General features: G+C 40.9%; 1 protein-coding gene across 1 annotated transcript in view; it reads right to left on the bottom strand.

Annotated features, from left to right (window-relative positions):
- CEP112 (centrosomal protein 112) overlaps window positions 1-25,168 on the bottom strand; it is a 408,254-nt gene that overhangs the window by 319,150 nt on the left and 63,936 nt on the right. Inside the window, exons 9-12 of the mRNA XM_029927075.1 lie at window positions 14,553-14,639; window positions 12,055-12,154; window positions 7,810-7,928; window positions 627-770 (exon numbers count right to left, since the gene is read on the bottom strand). Coding sequence (XP_029782935.1) covers window positions 627-770; window positions 7,810-7,928; window positions 12,055-12,154; window positions 14,553-14,639 — 450 coding nt within the window. The remainder of the gene's footprint in view (window positions 1-626; window positions 771-7,809; window positions 7,929-12,054; window positions 12,155-14,552; window positions 14,640-25,168) is intronic.

Genomic DNA, 25,168 nt, shown 5'->3' with positions numbered 1-25,168 from the left:
AGGGAAGAGGGAAGGGGGAAGGGGGAAGGGGGAAGGGAAAAGGGAAGGGAAGGGGGGGAAGGGAAGAGGGAAGGGGGAAGGGGGAAGGGGGAAGGGAAAAGGGAAGGGAAAAGGGAAGGGAAAAGGGAAGGGAAGGGAAGAGTGAGCTAGGGAGGGGGTGGGAGGGGGAAGGGAGACAGATAAGGAAGGAAAAGGAGAGGGAGGGAAAGAGAAGGAAGGAAGGAAACAAAGAAAGGAAGAAAGGGAGAGAGGGAGGGAAGGAGAGGGGAAGAGAGGAAGGAAAGGAGGGAAGGAGGGAGGAAGAAAGAAGGAAAGAAAGAAAAGAAAAGAAAGACGAGAAGAGAAGAGAAGAGAAAGAAAACATCTCTAGACTGAAAGTAAGTGAAAAAACAAGAAAAAAGATTTGTAAAGACTTCTGAGAGGTAAAAAACAGCACAGAACAATCCAGAGAAAAATCCGACAGCAAACTTCAACACACGGTCCACTGTTGCATATAATTTTATATCAAGTAAGACGGTAACATGTTTTTACTTCCATAGCACACGTACTTCGCACGGCCCACGGCCCGCACCGTGGAGACCAGCAGGACGGCTACTGAAAATGGCCAGAAGAGGGAAGAGCCTCACCGTGGACTGCGTCTGCGCCAGGTACTCGCCCTCCATCTTATTCAGACGCACGTTCGTGTCCTCCAGCAGCTCCTGGATATTCTCCGTGTGCCGCTTCTGAAGATCAAACTTCTCCTTTTCCATTTCGGCCACGGCATTATGGAGCTACACAGTGAATTCAAGAATGGATTCTTTCACTATTGTTACAGAAGAGATTAGTTTGCAATTCAGGAAAAAAAAAATGTTTTCTTCTATTTATTTATTTGGTGACCTGAACAACAAAAGATACAAAACTCATAAATAAATATTCAAACTAAAGATATTATATAGAGTGTGATTAAGAAACAATTTTTCTCTTGACTTTCCTGAAGCGGAAATTTTAATGAACAAACAACTATTAAAGGGAACTCTCCAGCTCGGGTAGAAAAAGTAAATACATCACACAGGCACCCCAAGGCCTCAGCCAGATGACACTAGTATTTGCCTGAAACCAAAAACCAGAGAAGTTTGTCATACTGTTATTGATTGAGAATATCATCTGTCAGGATTTGCAGTTCATTTGCACAAACTTTTGCACAGGACTAAGGTTAACAGTGCTTTCTCCTTCACCCTCACCCCCAACAAGAAACTATTTCTACCCAATTCCACAATCTAGATGAAAGCAGAGGTAAAGATGGCATTTATAAATCAAATAGGGGAAGGGTTCTCTAAGTAGAACTGGATACTACATGTTCTCAAGTATGTAGGTTTTATGTAGATTAGGTATTCACCATTTAAATGGACGAAGCTCCAAAATATCTATAGAAAGAAAAGAAGGCAATGAGAAAGAATGAAATCTGGCCATTTGTAGGAAAGTGGATGGACCTCGAGGGTGTCATGCTAAGCGAAATAAGTCAGGCGGAGAAGGACAAATACCATATGTTTGCACTCATAGGTCTAGCAGGAGAACAGGAGAAACCTAATGGAGGACCAGGGGGAGGGGAAGAGGGAAAGAGAGTTGGGGAGAAAGAGGGACACAAAACTTGAGAGACTATTGAATGCTGAAAATGAACTGAGGGTTGAAGGGGGAAGGAGAGGAGGGGAAAGAGGTGGTGGTGATGGAAGAGGGCACTTGTGGGGAAGAGCAGTGGGTGTTGTATGGAAACCAATTTGACAATAAACCATTAAAAAAAAAAGACATTGCAAACACTCAAAAAAAAAAAAAAAAGAAAGAAAGAAAAGAAGGTAAAGAAAACAAGGTTCGGTGGGTGGATGGCTTCCAAAGGGGGTTGAAAGCCTCAGCTCCCAGCCCGGGGGCAGTTCCTTCACTTATCTCAGTGAGTGAAATTCTGAGTCCTGACCCTGCATCCAATCCCAGGCTCACTGACTGATGGGGAGGGAAGAAGTCCAGAGTAGGTTAACAGACAGAGTTGATTTCCCATTTATGAATAGGAGACATGAGGATGTAACACATGCACACAGAGGCTTATTTGACTAAGAAGACACTGAACCAGCAGGGGAAACCCGGAGAGATGGTGGACATTCAAGGCAGAATGCAGCCCCTGATTGGGCTCATTATTGGCAAAAGTCCCCAGCTGAACAGGAAAGGTGAGGATGGCCCAGGAACAGCCACACAGAAGACCACTGGTTTCCACAAATCCAGCATATGCACTCTGGGCTCTGGGAGTGGTCCCCCAACTCCCTGATAAGTTGCTATTTGTACCTGTTGCCAAAGAATATGTTTTAAACTGTGTTATGTCTGGTATTCAAATGCCAGTCACTTACTGGCATGTGAAAATGGCAAAGCCCACAGCACCTCAGTTTTAGGGCTGTCGACTGATCTAAAAGGGTCACTTAGAATTTTGTGGTTTTACTCCTGTTCCTAGTGGTTTATGTTTAGGGTCTCCTAGAGGGCCCAGGACATATGCCTACTTAGAATTAAAAATCCACAAAGTCTAGCACCCGGTGGTTTCTCAGGGGTGTCCCGTGCCAGATTCGAAGGGGACCATGCCTACGGAAGCTGGAGGAGGGTCCGTGTGTCAGTCTGTGTCATCTCATCCAGGGAATCTGCAGTTGAGCCTGCAAGGGTAAACAGGGTCCCGGCAGAAACCAGGATGCTCTACCTTGGCTGATGCGTTTGAGGACCGAACAGGTGTTATCTAGTCCAGTGATCTGACTGCAAGCGAGGAACACTCAAGTATTCATCTAGAAATTCTATTGGTATCTACCAAGCACCAGGCACAATGTATCACAGTGAGCTCCCCCAGACCGGGCAATGACTTAGCACCTAGGTAATTTGGTCTGGGAGGCTTTAAAGGGTAAACATGCCTCTGAGGGATCAACTAAGCAGCAAATATTACTTGTCACGCTTTCAAGGACAGAGCTTGCTAGGGGTTCTTAAGCCATCAGGATGCCACCAGGACCCTGATCATGAGGCCACCCACACATCCTTTAGCCAGGGTCTGGTGGTGGGTACAGGGGATGCAAAAGGGTTTCCCAGGTTCCTATATATGCGTCTTTAGCCTGGACATTTGACCACGTAAGTTGCCTCATGCCAGAAGGGACCCAGAGAAACCAGGAATCTGTCTAAATAGATGGGAGAAGTATTTGTAAAAGCCCACAGGTTAACGGGGCAGCCACTCTGGAAAACAGTCAGGCAGTTCCTTGAACTGTTAAACACAGAATTACCATGTGAGCCAGAAATTCCACTCCTCAGTATATACCTGTGAGATAACAGAAAACAGATACGCTGGTCACCACCCCCAGTTCCCGGCACAGCGCTAAACCCCTTGTCATGTCTTAAGTGATAAGAGCACTACGAGCATCTTTTCTTCTAATATTTGGTCTTTGACCCTGGCTCCTGGGCTAGAGCTCCGAAACCCCTTACGATATCCTAGGTGAGGGCCGCCTGGGTGGCTCAGTCGGTTAGGCGTCCAACTTCGGCTCAGGTCATGATCTCACAGTTCCAGGTTCAAGCCCTGTGTCAGGCTCTGTGCTGACAGCTGGCTCAGAGCCTGGAGCCTGCTTCCGACTCTGTGTCTCTCTCTCTCTTTGCCCCTCCCCTGCTTGTGCTCTGTATCTCTTTCTCTCTCAAAAATAAACATTAAAAACAATTTTTTAAGAATTCCCTAGATAAAAGGAGTGTGTTCTGTTCCAATGAGATGTCTCTTGATGGGCTCTTCAGGATGGAGGCCACCTGGAAGATCAAGCCATGACTAGCAGCTTGTTGGGGCACCTGGGTGGCTCAGTATGTTAGGCGTCCACCTTCGGCTCGGGTCATGATCTCGTGGTTTGTGGGTTCGGGCCCCGCGTCAGGCTCTATGCTGATAGGTAGCTCAGAGTCTGGAGCCTGTCTTCCAATTCTGTGTCTCCCTCTCTTTCTGACCCTCCCCTGCTCACACTGTCTTCCTCTCTCTCTGTCTGTCACTCTCTCTCTCAAAAATTAAAAAAAAATTTTAAAAATTTAAAAGAAGCTGGTTAACTTTCAGCTCTTGGGAGCTGGTTAACTCCCAAGAAAGGGAGAGCAGCCCATGCCTGTGTAATAAGGCCTCCCTAAAAAATCCCAAAATGTGGGGGTTCAGAGAGATTCCAGGGGGGTGAATGTGTAGATGTACTCAGAGAGTGGTGCGCCAGGAGAGGGCATGGAAACACTGTGCCCCTTCCCCATAGATCTTTCCATCTGCCCACTCATCAGTATCTCCTATTAGATCCCTTCTCATAAAACAGTGTTAAGTAATGTAAATGTTAAGAAAAGTAAATGTTAAGCAATGTTTCCCTAAGTTCCGTGAGCCACTCCCACACATCATAGAAGCCAAGGGGGGTTCCTGTTAGTCCTACTTATAGCCATTTGGTTAGAAGTTCAGGTAACAACCTGGGACTTTGGGTTGACACCTGAAGTGGGGGCAGTCCTGTGGGATTTAGCCCTTACCTTGTAGGATCTGACAGTAACTAACTCTAGGCAAATAGTGTCAAAAATTAACTGAATTACAGGACGCCAGTTGGTATTCAAGAAAATTGCTGGAGTCAGAAGTATTAGGAGTGTATGAGTGAAAAAAACCAGGGGTGGAGTCTTCCCCCATATAATAGTCAAGAGAGATGAAAACATATGTCCACACAAAAACGTGTACACAAATTTTCATAGCAGCATTATTCATGATATCCAAAAAATAGAATCAATTCAAATGTTTATCAACCGATGAATGGATAAGCAAAATGTGGTATGTCCATTCAATGGATTATTCAGTTGAAATGCTGACTAAAGTCTTGATCCATGCCACAACTTGAGGAAACTTAAAAACACACGGTAAGTGAGAGAGGGCAGTCCAAACCACCACACAGTGTGTGATTCTGTAGGCAGAACCCCAGAGAGAGAGCTGATTAGACTTGCAAGAGGCTGGAGGGAGGAGAAACGGGAAGTGGCTGCTAATGGGCTCCTTTCTGGGGCGACAGAAATTAAACAGTGATGATGGTCACACAATCCTGGGAATATAATGAAAACCACTGAACTGTACACTTTAAAAGGGTAAATTTTATGGTGTGTGAATCATAACTCAATGTTTTTAAAGGCCCACAGATTAGAAACAGCATGGTAGAGTCAGATAACAGAAAGTTCTGTGAAGCTAGTCCAAAAGCATAAGGAACAGCATAAGCTTGAGACAGAAGGTGAGGCTTAAAAGATCCAGAGTCTCAGTCATGAAGAATCCTATAAATTTCCTACCAGGAAATCACTGGGGTGATTTAAGCGTGGTGTGTGTTGTTGCAGCCGCCCTGGAAAACAGCGTGGAGGTTCCTCAAAAAATTAAAAATAGAAATACCCTATGACCTAGCAAGAATGTTGCTAGGAATTTACCCGAGGGATACAGAAGTGCTGATGCATAGGGGCACGTGTACCCCAATGTTTATAGCAGCACTTTCAACAATAGCCAAATCATGGAAAGATCCTAAATGTCCATCAGTTGATGAGTAGATAAAGAAGATGTGGTTGATATATTCAATGGAATACTACTTGGCAATGAGAAAGAATGAAATCAGGCCATTTGCAACAACATGGATGGAACTGGAGGGTATTATGCTGAGTGAAATAAGTCAGTCAGAGGACAGATACCATATGTTTTCACTCAAACGTGGATCTTGAGAAACTGAACAGAAGACCCCGGCAGAAGGGAAGGGGACAAAAAAATCAATACAAACAGAGAGGGAAGGAAGCAAACCAAAAGAGACTATTAAATACAAAGAACACACTAAGAGTGGATGGTGGGGAGGGAGAGATGGAAAACGGCTAATGGCACTGGATGTTGGTACATAAGCCAATGTGACAATGAATTATGTTCATTAAAAAAAATAATAATAAATAAACATGGTGTGTGGACTGGAGGGGGGGAACCAGGGTGTTAGAAAGACCGTCCAGTGTGGTGTACTGTGGGGGGTGCACTGAAGAGGTGCAGAGAGTCCAGTTATAGCAAATCTAGGAAGAGGGGATCGTCTCTGGAACTGGTGAAGGTCCAAAGGGGAATAACAAAATGCATAGCATGAACAAAACAGTAGAACCTGACAAGGGATTGGGTGTGGAGGTAAAGGAAAAAGAAGGGCCTAAGCAGCTGTGCAAACAGCAATGCCACAGCGAACAGGGAATTAGGGGGAAATCCCTAGGAGGAGAGTGTTTTAGCAGTAAAGGAAGAAGATGGGGTTTGGGAAGAACGATGGGATTTAGACCAAGGAGACATCTTAAGTAGGAAGTTGTACAATGGACCCGGAGTGAGACATGTGCGATGGAGATTTCTATCAGGGATATTAGGGAGTACGTGCACACGCGTACGCACACACACATATATGCACACACCACATACATACATCATGTGCGCGTGTGCACACACATGTACACACGTGCATGTGCACAAACTTGCACCGCCTGTCCATGCAGATACATGACAGGTTTTCAGTGAAGGCTTGCGTAAATCATAAAGTACACCTATCATCGCCGTGTTAATTCTTGGTACCGGTCTTGCTTGTGCCATGTTCTCCCATCAGCCCAGATTTACGTGCAACTGTACTTCGTAAAAGAGACCTTCCATCATGCGTGTGGGGCATTCATATGCACCAATTACCGTGCAGCTGTAAGAAAGATTCGCTAATCCAGCTGAAGGAATAAAATGTACCCTTGTACACAGTAGAAGGCGCAGGACTTTTCTCTTCTCATACCTGGCAACTTAAATGGAAAATAAGGAACTAGGGAATTCAGACAAAGGGAGGAAGGGCACCTGCTCTGGACACAACGCACTTGCAACAAACACAAATATACACCAAACTTATGGAAAAGACAAAACCAAAATGTGAGAATGAGAAAAACACATAAACTGTCCAAAGAAAACTAGAAAAGAGCTAATTCTACCCATCGTAATACGTCTGCCGTGCGCTTCCCGGACTCGGCTGCCAGGCGCTTCCCGGACTCAGCCTAAAGCTACCATCACCAGCACTTATTTCAGGGCAATGCTGTCTGCTTGGAAAGGCATTTATAACTTCCAGCAAAATATTTTGAACCCAGACTCTAACTGAGAGAATATGAGTTAACAGTATGAGTTATCTTCATGGTGGAATACCTCAAAAGAAGTAACGTGATTTATTGTAAACACACATTGTAATCTGAACTAATGGTGAAGGGCTCCTAAGTGAAAGTAATATACGACTATGTGAGATTTGTTCATAATGAGTATTTTTATTACATTGCTCTTGGCACTACTAAATTATATGAAAATATTTTCTTAATTAAATTAAATGCTCCTCCAAGAATAACCCATCCACTACTGATTTTGTTTACATCAAAAACAAGTTTATACTATAAATATTGGATTATCTGAAATTTCAGAAAAGAAATGATCCAATGGCCGAAATCCAAAATTAAAAAGTTACAACTTCCAAAAATTATCCTACTGCTTTTTCCCTACTAATTTTCCTTAAAATCTATACGCTATGACAAAAATTTCAGAACATGAAATTCAAGAATTAATCAAAAGGAAGTTTTCTAAGTGAAACCTACTTTATAAACCATTATACTTCTAGGAGATACCAAAACATGAACAGTAGCTATTTCTAGACAACTGGGCTTGAATTTTAAGTTATTTTCTTTTTTCCCACTTTTCTGTATATTCTGTGAATATATTTTTATAATTAAATACATTACTTTGAAGCGATACCTTTGTATTTTCCATTTCCATTTTATGTCGCTTACCTTTTTTTCCCAATCATTATTCAGAGATTCTGCACTCTGTTCACATATCTTTTTTAGCTCTGTAATCTGGTTTTCTTTGGTCTCTCTGATAACTTGACAGTCACGTATAAGGATCTGAACTGTCAAAAATGATGAAAACATAGTTAAACCAATCCGAGCTACCTCATAAGAGTCTGATGACAAAAAATATGGTTTGCCAGCTAACAGCTAATTCCATTTTTCTGCAAGTCTTCTCAATATTCTCTTCTGAACTATCTCCTATTCTTTCCTCGCTTTTTCTCCATTTCTATCACCACAGAATTGGTTGAATCCATTACTTTTCACTCCCTAGACAATTTTAACAGTGTGCTGGCCTCCGTATCATTTCCTTCCAGTGGGTCCTCCGTGGCTTTGAAGAGGCCTTCCTGCAAGGCAAAGGCAGCACTGGTACTCCCAGACTTGCAATCTTTCTACGACTTCCTTCACCTAAAAGCTAAAAACCAAAACTCTTAATATGGAAAACAGTTCCTAATGATCTGTCTGCTTCCTGGCCATCTTGATCACCACTTCCTTATTTTTAAACTTGTATTGGAAACACACCAACTTACTACGGCTTCCTGAGCCCAGACTCTTTCATCTATTCATTGCCTGACTGTGGTCACTTAACTACCTGTAATGGCCCTCTCTCCCTTATTGAAAAACCCCTACTTATCCTTGGTCTCAATTCAGAGTATCACCTTCTATTCTTCATTTAATGTTTATTTATTTTGTGTGTGTGTGTGTGTGTGTGTGTGTGTGTGTGTGTGCGTGCGCGCGTGCTTGTGTGCGCGTGAGAGAGAGAGAGAGAGAGAGAGAGAGAGAGAGAGAGAGAGCAGGCGCATGCACAAGTGAGGGAGGAGCAGAGAAAGAGGGAAAGAGAGAATCCCAAGCAGGCTCTGCACTGTCAGCCCAGAACCTGACACGGGGCTCGACCCCACAACCTGTGAGATCAGGACCTGAGCTAAGATCAAGTGTTGGATGCTTAACCAACTGAGCATCCAGGCAGCCCTCAAGTATCACCCTCTTTGTTAACCATTCACCAAGGAGATTCTTCCCCTTGCCAGGGCAGAAAGAAACTCTTTATTCCCAGGGAACCTCATCTATTTCTCCAATAAATCACTTAATACTTTATATGTTATAATGGTTTACTTGCCTATCTCCTAAGGAGGAAGACATCTCAACTTTTTATCTACAGGGCGTAACACTGAAACACAGGCAAGTACTCAAAAAGATGTATCCTGGGGGCACCCGGGTGGCTCAGTCTGTTAAGCGTCTGACTTCGCCTCAGCTCATGATCTTGCAGTTTGTGAGTTCAAGCCCCACATGAGGCTCTGTGCTGACTGCTCAGAACCTGGCGCTTGCTTCGGATTCTGTGTCTCCCTCTCTCTCTCTCTCTCTCTGCCCCTCCCCCAGTCATGCTCTCTCAAAAATAAATAAATGTTTAAAAAAATTTTTTAAAGATGTATCCTGAATAAGCAGATGAAGGAACTCATCATTTCAATATACGGTCACTTCCGGACACAGTAAAATCATTGCCAAGGTTTATGTTACTGAGACAAAACAGGCTCTCAGTTCTATAAAACATCTCCTTGGTAAATCATTGAGATTTCTATCTTCTTATTAAAAATGATTTATGGGGCACCTGAGTGGCTCAGCCAGTTAAGCATTCGACTTCAGCTCAGGTCATGATCTCACGATTCATGGGTTCAAGCCCCGCATTGGGCTCTGTGCTGACCGCTCGGGGCCTGGAGCCTGCTTCGGATTCTGGGTCTCCCTCTCTCTCTCTCTGCCCCTCCCCCGCTCACTGGTGCATGCACGCTCTCTCTCTCTCTCAAAAATAAATAAACATTAAAAATTTTTTTAATGATTTAAACTTACCGATTTAAGTAAAAATTTGTTTAATATACTCTTGCCTTCTGGAAGGTAAAATAAATTCATTTGTATTTTTGTTGAATGTACTATTTTCCTAGCTAAGTGATATGTTCTTCTTCACTTACTTTAAGACAGCAAAATTTTCATAAACATTTACAAAGAAACTTATTTCACTCATATACCTCGGCCATGCAACACAAAAGGGGGAAAGGAGAGGAACGCAAGTGAACCTAATGTCAGTCTTTAGCACTGACAACCTTTTACTTCACAATTCCAAAATTATAACTAGGACCCGTTTGCAATTCAAAAAGCCTCAGGAAATATTATTTTTAAATCTTGGGCATGTTTAAATTGCCTGGTTTGAATCAGCGTAAGAAATGAAAACCTAGAAAAAAATTTTAACTATTTTTGTAGCCACTGATATTTGGCAAAAGAACCTGAACAAATTTCTAATTACCTTCACCAAGATTAAGTCTGGGAATAAACCTAAAAATATCTGCTTCGCTAGTTAATTTATATATGTAATTGCCACTCTAAATTTCAAGGGCATTATTCTCTCAGATACGCTCAGGCTTGGTGGCTTGGGAGAGAGCATGTTCCATATGGAAACCCTGAACAGAAACCTCACCCACTGATTCTATCTTACCATTCGCCAAATCCTCCAAAATGACTTCTCCAGTTCCACTCTCGCTGCCTCCCATCGGCCCTACCATCATTCAGGTGTTCTGGGTCCTTAGTGGCTCACACGCCAAATTACAGAAGCATGGGAGCAGAACATTCTCGAGTTGGAGGGGACTTTACATATTATTTACTCCAACCTCACCATTTCATAGTGAGTAAGCCGAGGCCAAGAAAGCCCGGGCTGTCACAGAGCAGACGTGGAACAGCAGGGCTGGGATGAGGGCCTATGCTTCTAGTAAGGAGAAGAACTCTCTCTTGCTCTCGCCACATCACCTCTGTTACGGCAGACTACACACCCGCCTCGCCATGTGGCACACCCGCCGTTCCCAGGCTACTCCTCCTAAAACAGGGGATTCTAAGGCTCGCCTCTCAAAAACCTTCTCTGAGTCCCCAGCATCTACAGAATGAGCTTGGAACTTGTAAATCTGAAATTCAAGGTCATGCTGGAGGTCCCATGTCTGCTTCTGGTCAATCCTTCTCCTAACGTACAGGGCGTCTGCTCCAGCTCAAGGGCTCTCCTGCGTCCTCCCCACGCCCGACAGCACAGCATTCCTGTCCCAGCACCCGGAGCCCTTCCCTCCACCTTATCAAATCTTACAAAACTGTTCTTAAGGTTCCTTTTGCTAAAACAGATTTTCAGAACTCTCTCTGACTGCCTGTTGCATTTCAATGTTTTAACCTATAGTCCTACAGTCATAGTCAATTTAACGCTTGATTATATGCTTTCTTTTCCTTGTAATGAAAGTGTAAATGGGGAATACTTTTTAAGTGTTTGTTCTGTCCATCACAACACCAGCATATACCACAAGGCTGAAATTTCAGATACTTGATGTGATGATTTTTATTAGGCCGAGAGGAGGGATTTCCCTAGACTTCCTGTGACAGCCAGTAGCTCTGATCCCTGACCGACCCATGGCCACTCCAGTCCAATAAGGAGAGAGAGGTGAGGGGTGGGAAGAACAGTGACAGATTCTCCCAACTCCTTAATCAAACCAACCACCACTGCACCATCACACACACCACAGACCCATATGCGCGCGCACACACACACACACACACACACACACACACATAAACACACCACACACAACCCCACACACATACACACACCACATACCTCATACACAGAGACCCCATAAGCACACATACATACATACACCACACACACATGTATACACACCCACATATACGTCACTCACGCACGAGCCACACCCCCCACCAACACACATATACCCCATATGCACACATACATACACATACCACACACACACAAACACACCACACATACTCCCCCACCACATACTCGCTATGCACATGTACATACACATACTGTATGTACACTTATACACACACCTATCCCCACATACACACTACCCCACACACGGAGAGTACATACCCCACACACACACATAATATACCCCATACATACACATACACACACACCATCCACATACACACACCACATATCCCCCCATACACACATGCACATATACAGATATACACACACACACACACACACACACACACACACACACAGTTTTGCCTCAGTCGTAACGAAGCCCCCACACACATCCCCATCTCATATTAAAGGTCAGAAATCAACTTTTACTTTATACAACCATTAAAATAAAATGGAAATGCTTTTAAAAAATTGACGTAACAATATAACATCACCTTTCTTTTCAAGTTTTCTAATAGACTCCTCCATTTCATTCTGTTTCTTCTTGTATAAAATCTTCAATTCTTCTATTTCATTATTCTTTCTTTCTAAAATCTGCAAATAAATTTAAAATGTTTCAGTAAATGATTTTTTATGTATAGAACACGTAACTTTTAAGACGAGCACAATATTTTTTGTTAAATCTCAGTTAATCCCATAAATGCATTTCCAAAAAAAGATGCAAAAACTACATTCTAGTACATTAAGAAAATACAAAACACACTAGAATAATTGATTGCTGAAAGAAATATGTCATCAGCTTTCCATTTTCATGTATCAGTTTTCAAGGAGAATATAAATCATCAAGTGATTCTCTAAACTATAATTCAGAGATTAAAGCATGTCATAAGGAAGCACAGAGAAGCGTCCAAAAACTTCGCGTGTTGGTGTAGCACAGTCCCCCCTCCCCCACTGCACTGGGACAGACCGCTTGCAGACAGGCGGACCCCCAGACCTCCCTCTGGTGTCCTTTCATTTTCATGCACAGTAACAAGAATCCCCAGACACATGGGAAGATGAGCTGGAATAGGCTTCTTTTAGATCTGGCTCTGCTATTATGAATCCAAAAGGTCAGTTCAAAATAAGTCAAAAATGGCATGAATATTTTACATCATTAATTGTATTGTATCAGAAGTTTTAAATGAATCATTTATTAGGATTTAATCATGGTTTTATCCTCCTAAACACATCTACACACACATTAGAGAAATAACCAAAACGCAGTAGTTAGCAAGTAGGACAAAAAATGTGCTAACAAAAGGGAAAAAGGAAAACCAAACTGAGGCAGGAGTATGGATATCCACTTTTCTTATGGTTGGAGTAGATTTCCCACACACTCAAATTCAGCTTAAAAAAATATTGGCATGGAAGGTTATTCACCAGCGTCTAACCAGCCTTTTCTTAGGCCCCCCTTTTGTTTTTTTAACCAGCATTTTACTTTACCTTTCTTGGTTTTAGTTCTACCTCTAAGAACGATCGGTAAATGAGAAAAGGAGCTAGTTTGATCCTAAAGTCCATAAAGAAGCAAAAAAGGAAAAGAATGTACACAAACAGATACAACGCTCTAATTTTATTCCTCCCTGACTCCTGACACTTCGAAAATGCCATGCAAGCAACAAATTGATGAATATACTTTCCAAACCTGGAGTAAGGTCAAGGATTTTATTTATATTTTACCTGGCATTTCAAACTAGTTGCATTGCTTTCTTTTTTCATGCAGAATTTATTTTAAAGGAGAGATTCCTGGAAAGAATTTTATTATTAAATGTTTTTCTTAGAATTGATCTTTGTAACGGACATACCAAGAAGTCTATTTCAAACTCTATTACCATGATTTTCCAAATATATTTTTATATTTATTTATCTTATACATCAATAGATTCTATTTCATTTGGGTATATATTATGTCATATTAAAATTACATTACCAAATCTCTAACATATTTGTGATAGAGAGCTGTTTCTATCTAACCAATTTGAGCTAAGGTAAAATTCTATTAAGAGCAGAAAGTAATACTGGCCTCTAAAATGTGAAGGGGAAAAAATAAAAATAAATAAAATAAAATAAAATGTGAAGGAGAAAGGAGAAAGAAGAAGGAAAAGGATTCAATATTTTTTCTCTTTCTAATTTTCAATCAGTGGTTTTCTTCTTGTTGCCTTGAAAGAAAATGAGCCAAAGAGGCACCTGACTAAATATGGATATATGTTCAGCTTCTAAGAAAGCTTGGATATGTGATGGGTGGCACAATCAGGCTTAGTGGTGAAACAGTAAATGCCAAGTTTCAATTTGGATTAATCTTTATATATTGAAATATAGATCTATGTATCACTCAATTTTTTAAATCAATACTAAAATATACTAATCATTCAAATTCCACGTAGGATAACCGTAAATTGATTACCGTTACTGAGCCCATTAAGAATAAAAATAAGTTTTCTTTAAAAATACAAATGGAATCATTAAAAGGCATAAATCCCAGTGAGCTACTGAAAAAAAAAAAAAGCCGCCTACATTCAGCGCTACCAACACAATGCATGCAGTCTGCTACAAACAGAACTAAATCCAAAAGTTCCTTTTTAAATTAAAAAGCAAATTTTAATTTCCAGAAAACCGAAAGGAATATCAGACTAAAACAAACACTAGTGTGTACCGCCAACGTCTTACTTCAGCTTTTACGAAAGGTAATGCTCGAATGAAGATTAAGGACTCTAAGAAGGCCAGCCTTCAAACAACAGATGAAGAACTAGAAGGTAATAGAAACTGTAAGGTTTTACATAAAAACATTTGTTTAGAAAATGAAGTACAACGATCCAACTTTTGCCGAAATAGTAAGTTAGCAAATTCCATTTATAACACAGACTATTAAATAAATGGATGGTGGGATGGGAGGTCACAAACCCAGAATATTCCAAGTATTCAATGTTAATGAAAGAACGAACGGTAGATACCCTACCTTCTGGACATCGGCATCATGTTTCTGCTGCAGTTTCAGCTTCTCCTCATGGCATTTAGCTTCTATCATTTTTGTTTTTATGTCCAACTTTAAGAAAAACATTTCAAAGGTGTTATTCACAGACTTTTCCCTTTGGCAAAAGTACACAATTCAATTAAAATAATTCCTGATGTGAAAGTGTCCTTTTCCACCTTTTCCTTCTAGCCACTGGTCTAGCGATCACATCATCTTACCAACATGTTGGTTACATTCTTTGATTAATTCCAAGATAATTAAGTCCTTCAGATAAATTTCACTTGATAGGCAAAACCGAGGGTAAGAAATACAGATTCATCAGTTATCCTCACCCCACTCTGCCCCTCAAAAAGAGTCATCTTAAATTTTGTTAAGGCCACTCAGTAGTTTAGCCTTCATTTACTAGTTTTAATCTGAGTCTCTATTCAACCTTTTTACTTTTGTTCTTTTCACATATCTTATTTACCTTCATACCTGAAGGTGACAATTTGAGAGTGGATGTATCAGTGCGTATTACTGATAACTGCACATTTCTCTTAACAGACTTCCAGTTCTGCCTCCGAGAACCACACACCCTGACTACCTCAAGGTAATCGCTTTATCTCCTTTTGATCATTCACTAACAACTCCCATCCTCCTCAACCCAACATGTACTATACCAGCACTCTGAGCAAAGCCAGCCAAAATGTAACCAAATCGTTGATAATAATGGGTGCATCTCAAAAGTAAAAGAATAATAGTGACAGGCTTTAAGACAAATAACACAAAAACTGATTATCTTAAAAATGTGAAAATATATGACCACCTGATTCCTTACCACTTGCAAGGATATATATACACTGGAGTCCAACAGACCTCACTTCTATTTTGGATTTTAATTTTAATATTAATTATTGTGACTTTGGGAAAGTCACCCTTTGAGATTCTGTGTCCTCTCCTGCTAGTTATACTCACCTCAATGAGTTGTGAAGCTTATTTTCAGTAATATCATTTAAGTAACTATACCCAGGAGACAAAGTAGGTACTCAAAAGAATTAGTCTACAACCTTCAGAAAAATTTTCTAATATTAGCAATATACTGTAATAATAATCTCTTGAAAATTTTTGAAATATACTTTATGTTTTTTGGAATTCATGTTTCAAAAAAGTAATGAATCTAGGGTGCCTGGGTGGCTCAGTAGGTTAAGTATCCAACTCTTGATTTAGGCTCAAGTCATGATCTCGGCTCAAGTTGAGTTCATGGGATCAAGTCTCTCGTCAGGCTCTGGGCTGACAGCAAGGAGCCTGCTTTGGACTCTCTCTCCCTTTCTCTCTGCCTCTACCCTGCTCACACACACCCTCTTCCCACTTCTCAAAACAAATAAACTTTAAAAAAAAAAGTAATGACCCCAAAAGTCAGATACACGTCAGTGATGTCCATTCTCACCACTGTTGTTCAGCAGAGTGCTGGAAGTTCTAGCCTCAGCAATCAGACAACAAAAAGAAATAAAAGGCATTCAAATCACAAGGAAGAAGTCAAACTTTCACTCTTCCCAGATGACATGACACTCTACTTGGAAAACCCAAAAGACTCCACCAAAAAAACTACTAGAATTACTACATGAATTCAGCAAAGTCACAGAATATAAAATCGACAGCCGAAATGTGGGGCTTTTCTATACACCAATAATGAAGCAGTAGAAAGAGAAATCAAGGAATCAATCCCATTTAAATTGCACTGAAAACCACAAAAGACCTAGGAAGAAGCTTAACCAACGAGGTAACAGATCTATAATCTGAAAACAATAGAAAGTTTATGAAAAAAAATTGAACAAGACACAAAGAAATGGAAAAACATCCCAAGCTCATGAATAGGAAGAACAAATATTATTAAAATCTTGATACTACCCAAAGCAATCTACATAGTCCATGCAATCCCTATCAAAATAACCCTAGCATTCTTCACAGAGCTAGAACAAACAATTCTAAACTCTCTATGGAACCAGAAAAGATCCCGAATAGCCAAAGTACTGTTGAAAAAGAAAACCAAAGCTGGAGGCATCACAATCCCAGACTTCAAGCCATATTACAAAGCTGTCATCATCAAGACAGTACGGTACTGGCACAAAAAGACACTCAGATCAATGGAACAGAACAGAGGGGCCAGAAATGGACCCACAAATGTATGGCCAACTAATCTTTGACAAAGCAGGAAAGAGTATCCCATGCAAAAAAGACAGTCTCTTCAGCAAATGGTGTTGGGGAAACTGGACAACAGCATCCAGAAGAATGAACCTGGGCCACTTTCTTACATCATGCACAAAAATAAACTCAAAATGGGTGAAAGACCTAAGACAGGACGCCATCAAAATCCTCATGGAGAAAACAGGCAACAAACTCTTTGACCTTGGTCACAGCAACACCTTACTAGACAGGTCTTCAGAGGCAAGGGAAACAAAAGCAAAAATGGGACCTCATTAAGACAAAAGGCTTCTGCGCAGCAAAAGAAACAATCAACAACACTAAAAGGCAACTGATGAAATGGGAGAAGATATTTCCAGATGACATATTGCATAAAGGGTTAGTATCCAAAAATCTAAAAAGAATTTATTAAGCTCCACACCCAAAAAACAAATAATCTGCTGAAGAAGTGAGCAAAAGATATGAGCAATCTTCCAAAGAAGAAATCCAGATGGCTAAGAGACATATGAAAAGATGCTCAACATCAATCAATAAATCAAAACCACAAAACCTCACACCTGTCAGAATGGCTAAAATTAACAACTCAGGCAACAACAGACGTTGGCAAGGATGTGGAGAAAGAGGAACCCTTTTGCAATGCTGGTGGGAACGCAAACTGGGGCAGCCACTCTGGAAAACAGTATGGAGGTTCCTCAAAAAATTAAAAATAGACCTAGCCTACAACCCAGCAACTGCACAACTAGGTATTTATGCAAAGGATACAGGCGTGCTGATTCGAAGGGGCACATGCACTCCATTGTTTAAAGCAGTGCTATGGACAATAGCCAAAGTATGGAAAGAGCCAAATGTCCATCAATGGATGAATGGATAAATAAGATGTGGTGTATACACACACACACACACACACACACACACACACACACACACACACAATGGGATATTACCCAGCAATCAAAAAGAATAAAATCTTGCCATATGCAACAATGTGGATAGGACTAGAGTATATTATGCTAATTGAAATAAGTCAGACAGAGAGACAAATACATGATTTTACTCAAAGGTGGAATTTAAGATACATAACAGATGAACATAAGGGAAGCAAAAAATAATATAAAAACAGAGACGAAGATAAACCATAAGAGACTCTTAAATACAGAGAACAAACTGAGGGTTGCTGGTGGGGTGCTGGGTAGGGGAAAGAACGAAAGGGGTGATGGGCATTGAGGAGGGCACTGATGAGCACCGGGTGTTATATGTAAGTGATGAATCACTAAATTCCATTCCTGAAATTATTATCACACTATACGTTAATGAACTTGGATTTAAATAAAATGAAAAATAATTTTTTAAAAATAATGACTCTGAACTTAAGATAAACATGCATGATCAAATCAACATAATCAAATGAAACTTAAAAGTTTTACAACTAAAGTAATCAGAGACACTCATTGGTGGGGAGGGAAGCAGTCATCCATCTACTATACGAAAGAAAGAAGTTCCGAATGTAATTGACCAATAACTGAACAGTCCATAACAACAGCAACAACAATCACTATTCTACGGAGGGAGAAAACAGAATCTAGAGGTCTCTAAAATGTATCATTCACAACGTCCTTCGTGGAGAAATTAATAAACATGAAAAAAAGAAAAATGTCTATAGGAAAGAACCAATACATAAAAGACGTTAATAAGGCACAAGATGAACCTACTTAGCATACAAGACTTTAAAGTAGTTAATATAAATACTTGAAAGAACTAGAGGAAAATATATTCAAAAAATTAAAGAAAAATGTATATTACTGAGAGATCAGAAAAGGAATCTGAGCAGTGCAGTGGAATTGTAAGAAGGAAACAAGCAGAAACTCCAAGATGGACAATAATAATAACTGAAAGGGGGAAAAAAATCCCTTGAGAAGCTTAACAGTACATTTGAAATGGCTGTAAACTTGATGACACATCAATAGAAATTATCTAACCCAAACGGCCTGAGAGAAAACAAGATTGAAGAATTAATGAAAAATAAACAAAACCTAAAGAACCTGTGGGACAAAAATCAGAGAGTCTAATACACCTAACGGAGGGAATAAGAAAAGAGAGAGAGAATATTTAAATTAAGGATGGCCAAAAAACTTCCCAAGTTTGATAAAAAATAAAAACCCCTAACTTAGAGATCCAAGATGCCCCGTGAACGCTAAGCGGAATAAAGACAAAGAAAACATCATCTAAGGCGTATTATAGCCGTGCTGCTGAAAACCAAAGATAAAGAGAAAATTTTAGGAAGAGCCAGAAGAAAAGAGACATTATCTACAGGGAAACAATAGTAAGAAGGACCGCTTGCTCCTCATGAGAAACAACAGAGGCCAGAGGACAAAGGAATAATATCTTAGAAGTGCTGAGAGAGGAAAAGAAAAAACATTTCAGATAAAAGAAAAGCTGACAGACGTTGTCACCATTAGAACTGCACTACCAGAAATAAGAAAAGCTGTTCCCGAGGATGAAAGGAAATTATACCCGATCAAGAAGAACGAAGAGTTCCTGAAATAGTAAATAAGCACAGAAATACAAAACAGTGTTTTTCTCTTACAATCTATTTAAAGTAAAATTAATGACGCTGGAAGGTGGGGGTTAATGTATGCAGAACTACGTCAACGACAGCACAAGGAATCGGGGCAGGGTTAGATTGAATTATGCTGTTTTTTAATTATTCGATTTGCAATGTGGGAAGTAGAGTGTGGGAAAGGTCCAGCAAGAAGTGGTTCCTTGTTGACTCTACACAGACTTTGACAGGGTCTGGGTGCACATTTTTAGCCCTAGAACGACAATAAAGAAAACTTTCAAGGGATAAATAGCTAAGAATTCAACAGAAAATTTTATTTTTTTTTATAAAGAGAGTCTTTTCTTTTTTATTTTTTAAATGTTTGTTTATTTTTGAGAGAGAGAGAGACAGAGTGTGAGAAGGGGAGGGGCAGAGAGAGCTGGAGACACAGAATCTGAAGCAGGCTCTAGGCTCTGAGCTGTCACCACAGAGCTCGACAGGGGCTCGAACTCATGAATCACGAGATCATGACCTGAGCTGAAGTCTGACGCTGAGCTGACTGGGCCACCCAGGCGTCCCTCAATAAAAAAAATTTAAATGAAATAACATTTTTAAAAATTTTTTAATGTTTATTTATTTTTGAGAGAGAGGCAGAGTACAAGCAGGGAAGGGGCAGAGAGAGAGGGAGACAGAATCTGAAGCAGCTCCAGGCTCTGAGCTGTCAGCACAGAGCCTGATGCGGGGCTAGAACTCACCAACTGCAAGATCATGACCTGAGCCGAAGTTGGGCACCCAGGTGCCCTTGAAATAACTTTTTAAATGAATAACTGAAAACAGGACAATAACGGAATGGGGGGGAGGGGAAGTACTGATGATCACAAATACCAAGAAAATACACTTAAAGCCAACCAGCCATATCAATAAGTACACTAAATTTAAATGAACTAACCATTCCAATTCGTGAGACAGAGACTGTAAAGGCTACATTTTTAAACTTTTTTTTAATGTGTATTTATTTATTTTTGAGAGACAGAGAGAGACAGCACAAGCAGGGGAGGGTCAGAGAGAGAGGGAGACACAGATTCCGAAGCAGCCTCCAGGCTCTGAGCTAGTTGTCAGCACAGAGCCTGATGCGGGGCTCAAACCCACGAACTGTGAGATCATGACCTGAGCCGAAGTCGGACACTTAAGCGACTGAGCCACACAGGCACCCCATAAAGGCTACATTTTTAAAAACTGGCCCCACTATATGCTGTCTACCATTATTCTGTTTTAAATATAAAGGCACAGAGAGGTTGAAAATTGAAGGATACAAAAAGATATGCCATGAGAATCAAGACAAAGACTATCAGAAAAGATAGGGGGATGTTTTACAGTGAGAAGGGACTTCATCCTAGTGATGTTGAGAAGACATCCTAATTACGTATGGGCCAAAAAACAATGTTTTTCCATTTGTATCCAGAGTAGAAAAATGTATTTCATATGTATTTTTATTTATTTATTTATTTTGAGAGACAGCGCAAGCAAAGGAGGACCAGAGAGAGAAGGAGACACAGAATCCGAAGCAAGCTCCAGGCTCTGAGCTAGCTGTCAGCACAGAGCCTGACATGGGGCCCAAACCCATGAACCGTGAGATCATGACCCGAGTTGAAGTCAAACACTTAACCGACTAAGCCACCCAGGTGCCCTCAAAAATGTATTTTATATCCAGAATATTAAAAGTATCTAGAATGTAAAATTAATTTGTATCCCAAATTTAGAAGAACTCTTACAACTTAATAGTAAGATGGCAAATAACCTTATTTCTTTTTAAATGTAATAGAATTAAACAAATACTTCACATTAAAAGATATATAGGGGCACCTGGGTGGCTCACGTGGTTGAGCGCCCAGCTCTTGATTTTGGGGCAGGTCATGATCTCACAGTTGAGGAAACAGAGCCCCACATCAGGCGGGCTCTGCGCTATCAGTGCTGATTGGGAATCTCTCTTCCCACTCTCTCTGCCTCTCCCCCAACCCCCAAATAATAAAGTTATATATATATATATCATAAGCATGTGAGAAGACAGTATCATTAGTCATCAGGGAACACAGAACTATGACATCAAGCCACAAAAAAGACATGGAGGAACCTTTAATACACATTGCCAAGTGGAAGACATCCTTCTAAAAGGCCAACTGTCTGACATTTTGGAAAAGGATATATAAAGAGATGGTAAAAAAAAAAAAAAAAAAAAAAAAGATCAGTGGTACCAAAGGTTCAGGGGAGGGAGAGAGAGAAAAATAGGTGGAGGACAATTTTTAGGGCAAACTATTCTATATGATACTATAATGGTGGACATGTGATGTTCTACATTTGTCAAAACTCACTGAACTACAGATATAATCCAGAGAATGAATACTTAGGTAAATCATAGACTTTAGTTAATAATAAGTATCAGTATCAGTTCATCAATTATAACTAATATACCACACTGATGCAATATGTTAATAATATGGGAAACTGGGTAGGAAGGGAGGTAATTTGGGACTTCTCTATACTTTCTGCTCAATTTTTCTTTAAAACCTAAAGCTGCTCTAAAAAATATAAAGTATATTTTTACTTTGTAAAACTACAATGAGATACAACTTCAATGGCTAACATAATTGTTTAACTCACAATATCAAGTCAGTGAGGCTACGAAGCAGTTTGAACTCTCATACATTGCTGATAGTAGTACAAAATTTGTACGACTACTTGGAAGTCAGGTTAGCAGTTTTAGCTGAGAGAACAAAAAACATAAGTCAACCCAAAACCTCGTACATTAATTTTCATGGAAGCCTTATTCATAAGCAGCCAAAACTGAAAATGAACCAATGGCGATTAACAGATCAATGGGTAAACAAACTATGGCATATTCGTGCAACAGCATCATGAGAGGTGACCGCACCACATACCAACTGTCCAGGAAGAGAGCAAACTTTAAAATCTGAAGTATAGTTTCTACTGAATGTGTATCACTTTAGTGCGATCATAAAGTCAAAAAAGCGTAAGTCAATCATCCTAAGTCTGGGCTCACCTGCAGTAACAATATCAGGAGCAGGAAGGAGCGAAAAGAAGCAACTGCAGAAGCAGGGGAGGCCGGGTGACTCAGCTGGATGAGCATCCAACTCGTAATTTCGGCTCAGGTCATGATCACTATCTGTGGGATCGAGCCCCACACTGGGCTGTGCGCTCATAGACTGGAGTCTGCTTGGGATTCTGTCTCTCTCCCTCTCTCTCTGCCCCTCCTCACTCTCTCTCTCTCTCACTCTCTCTCTCTCTCTCTCTTTCTTTTTCTCTCTCCTGTCTCTCTCCCTCTCTCTCTGCCCCTCCTCTGCTTGCTCTCTTTCTCACAAAAATAAATAAGCATTAAATTTTTCAAAAAAGAAATTGCAGAAGCAGAAAAACAACAAATATTTGATTGATTATAACCTATTTGCACAGCTCTGTTCCTAACAATTTATCTGCTTTATTTCATTATTTCAAGTAATCCTCAAAATGACATTTGCAAGTCCATTTTACAAATAGTGATTTTTAGGGCATACTATTCTATATGATACTATAATGATGGATATGTGACATTATACATTTGTCAAAACCCATAGAATTCTATATATAGCCCAAAGAATGAATATATATTATTAAGGTGAATCATAGACTTTCGTTAATAATAATGTATCCGTATTGGCTCATTAAGCACGAAGAGGTACGTGCTCAAGGTCACCAGGCCAGAGAGGCATAAAGTCTGGACTCATACTCCCAATGAATGCACGCTAAATAAAGCCAAGGAACTTTTAATATAGGATTTTAGCCAGCTCACACTGTAAACAGAACTCAAGCAAAGAACATAAGATGCTCTCTAAATAAACAACCCTAAGGTTTTAATAAGAAACACTAGCCTGGAACAGAAAACCCTGCGTACCTGAGGAGGAAAGAAGGGACCGGCACACGACCACAAGTCAATGACACTCCAACACAGGCTGATTCAACTGTGTTCCCTAAAGACTTCTTTAATTTTTGTAAATTAATTAAGAGCTCCTACCATTTTTAGACCTTTACATACCCTTTCCTCAGTGATATTTAAAAGATTGACTAAATTAATATTTAATTTTTTTTATTTAAAGGCCAGTTTAGGAGCGCCTGAATGTCTGTCAGTTAAGCGTCTGACTTCAGCTCAGGTCATGATTTCATGGTTCGTGGGTTTGAGCCCTGTATCAGGTTCTGTGCTGACAGCTCAGAGCCTGGAGCCTGTTTCACATTCTGTGTCTCCCTCTCTCTCTGCCCCTCCCTTGTTCACACCGTCTCTCTCTGTCTCAAAAATAAACAAACATTTAAAAAAAAGCCAATTTAGAATTACCAGCAGAAGGGCACCTGGGTGGCTCCATCAGTTAAGCGTCCAACTCTTGATTTTGGCTCAGGCCGTAATCCCACAGTTCATGAGTTCGAGCCCTGTGTCGAGCTCTGTGCTTACAGTGCAGAGCCTCCTTGGGATTCTGTCCCTTTCTCTCTGCTGCTTCCCCGCTCACGCTCGCTCGCTTGCTCACTCTCTCTCAGAACACACACACACACACACACACACACACACACACACACACACACAGAGTTACCAGCAGAAATTGCTATTTAGACATCTTGAGCTTTCACCACAAGGTATCATTTTTCTTTCTTCCGTCTTATTTTTAACGAATGACCTTTGTATTCCACACGTATTCCACATTCTGTATTTCCACTTCTTCCCTTCATCATTTGCCTTTCACCTTTCATTAAAATTATGTCACAGTGTGACATAATTATCATTCTTTCTCCAAAAGCCCCTTGGGTCAGCAAATCTAAGGGCAAATGCCATGCTTTTGTCTCTGATCTGCCCGAGGATCATCTGTTTCCCTCCGCTTCTGAGACCCTGTGCTGCTCAGGCTCCGCTCGATCTAGAGAGTATTTCTCCGTCCCCTGGTTACCATCCCACACTTCCAATCTGCCCCAAAGTCGCCTTCACTCAACGTAAACACGTGCCTTTGGTGATTTTTACTCTGAACTCTAGTCACGTCGTCCCCGGGACGCAGGTTTTTCCTAGTTTCCACCACGCCCCAGCCACCCCCAGCTGGACGTGCTCTAGTGCAGTTCAACACTCAGGACAAATTAATACTCGCTATGGACAAGTAAGTCCCTTATCTTCGACTCCTCCTTGTCCCTGACCCTCAACACCTCCCAAGTGACCACATTCACGTTCTGTTACCACCTTGTAGCGTTCCCTGTGCACCCACCAAGCCATCTGAGACCCCGCCGCTCGTCCACCTTCCTAAAGCACAGCTGCAGGAAGGGCAGACCTCAGTAGCTCCCAGGGCCTTGGCTGGGCAGCAAGTGCATGTGTGACTCCGCCACACTCCCCTCCTTGTCTTTTCCCGGCACCACCGGCCAAGCGGTCTGGGAGCTGCAGCTCACACACACACACACACACACACACACGCACACACACACACTCTCTCGTTTCCTGCTTCCATGTCCTCTCTTCCTATTAACATATCGTGACTCAAGTGTCACTTTCTCCATGAAGTCTTCCTCAAGCTTCCCAGAAAACAGCAAGTTCTCCTTCTTGATACACCTCGTTTCACTTTAAATTCAGTAGTGCCCTGCATGTGGTTTGCACTATACTTTCTCTCCTTCTTTCCTGGAACAGAAATAACAAGTTTTAGGGGATTTTCTCATACTGTTTGCCGAATAAAATAACCAAACTTTGGAGTCACATCTGTATTCTCTTTGTACTATACGTATATACACGTGTAAGTACACAGGTACATAGAGGTTAAACGTAATTTTCAAAATTTAGACAAATGGATAACTGAGCCTAAATTAGAGAACTTTCGAG

Source organism: Suricata suricatta, chromosome 17 (genome assembly GCF_006229205.1).
Source record: "Suricata suricatta isolate VVHF042 chromosome 17, meerkat_22Aug2017_6uvM2_HiC, whole genome shotgun sequence".
Taxonomy (NCBI): domain Eukaryota; kingdom Metazoa; phylum Chordata; class Mammalia; order Carnivora; family Herpestidae; genus Suricata; species Suricata suricatta.
This window is presented reverse-complemented; position numbering and strand designations above follow the sequence as displayed.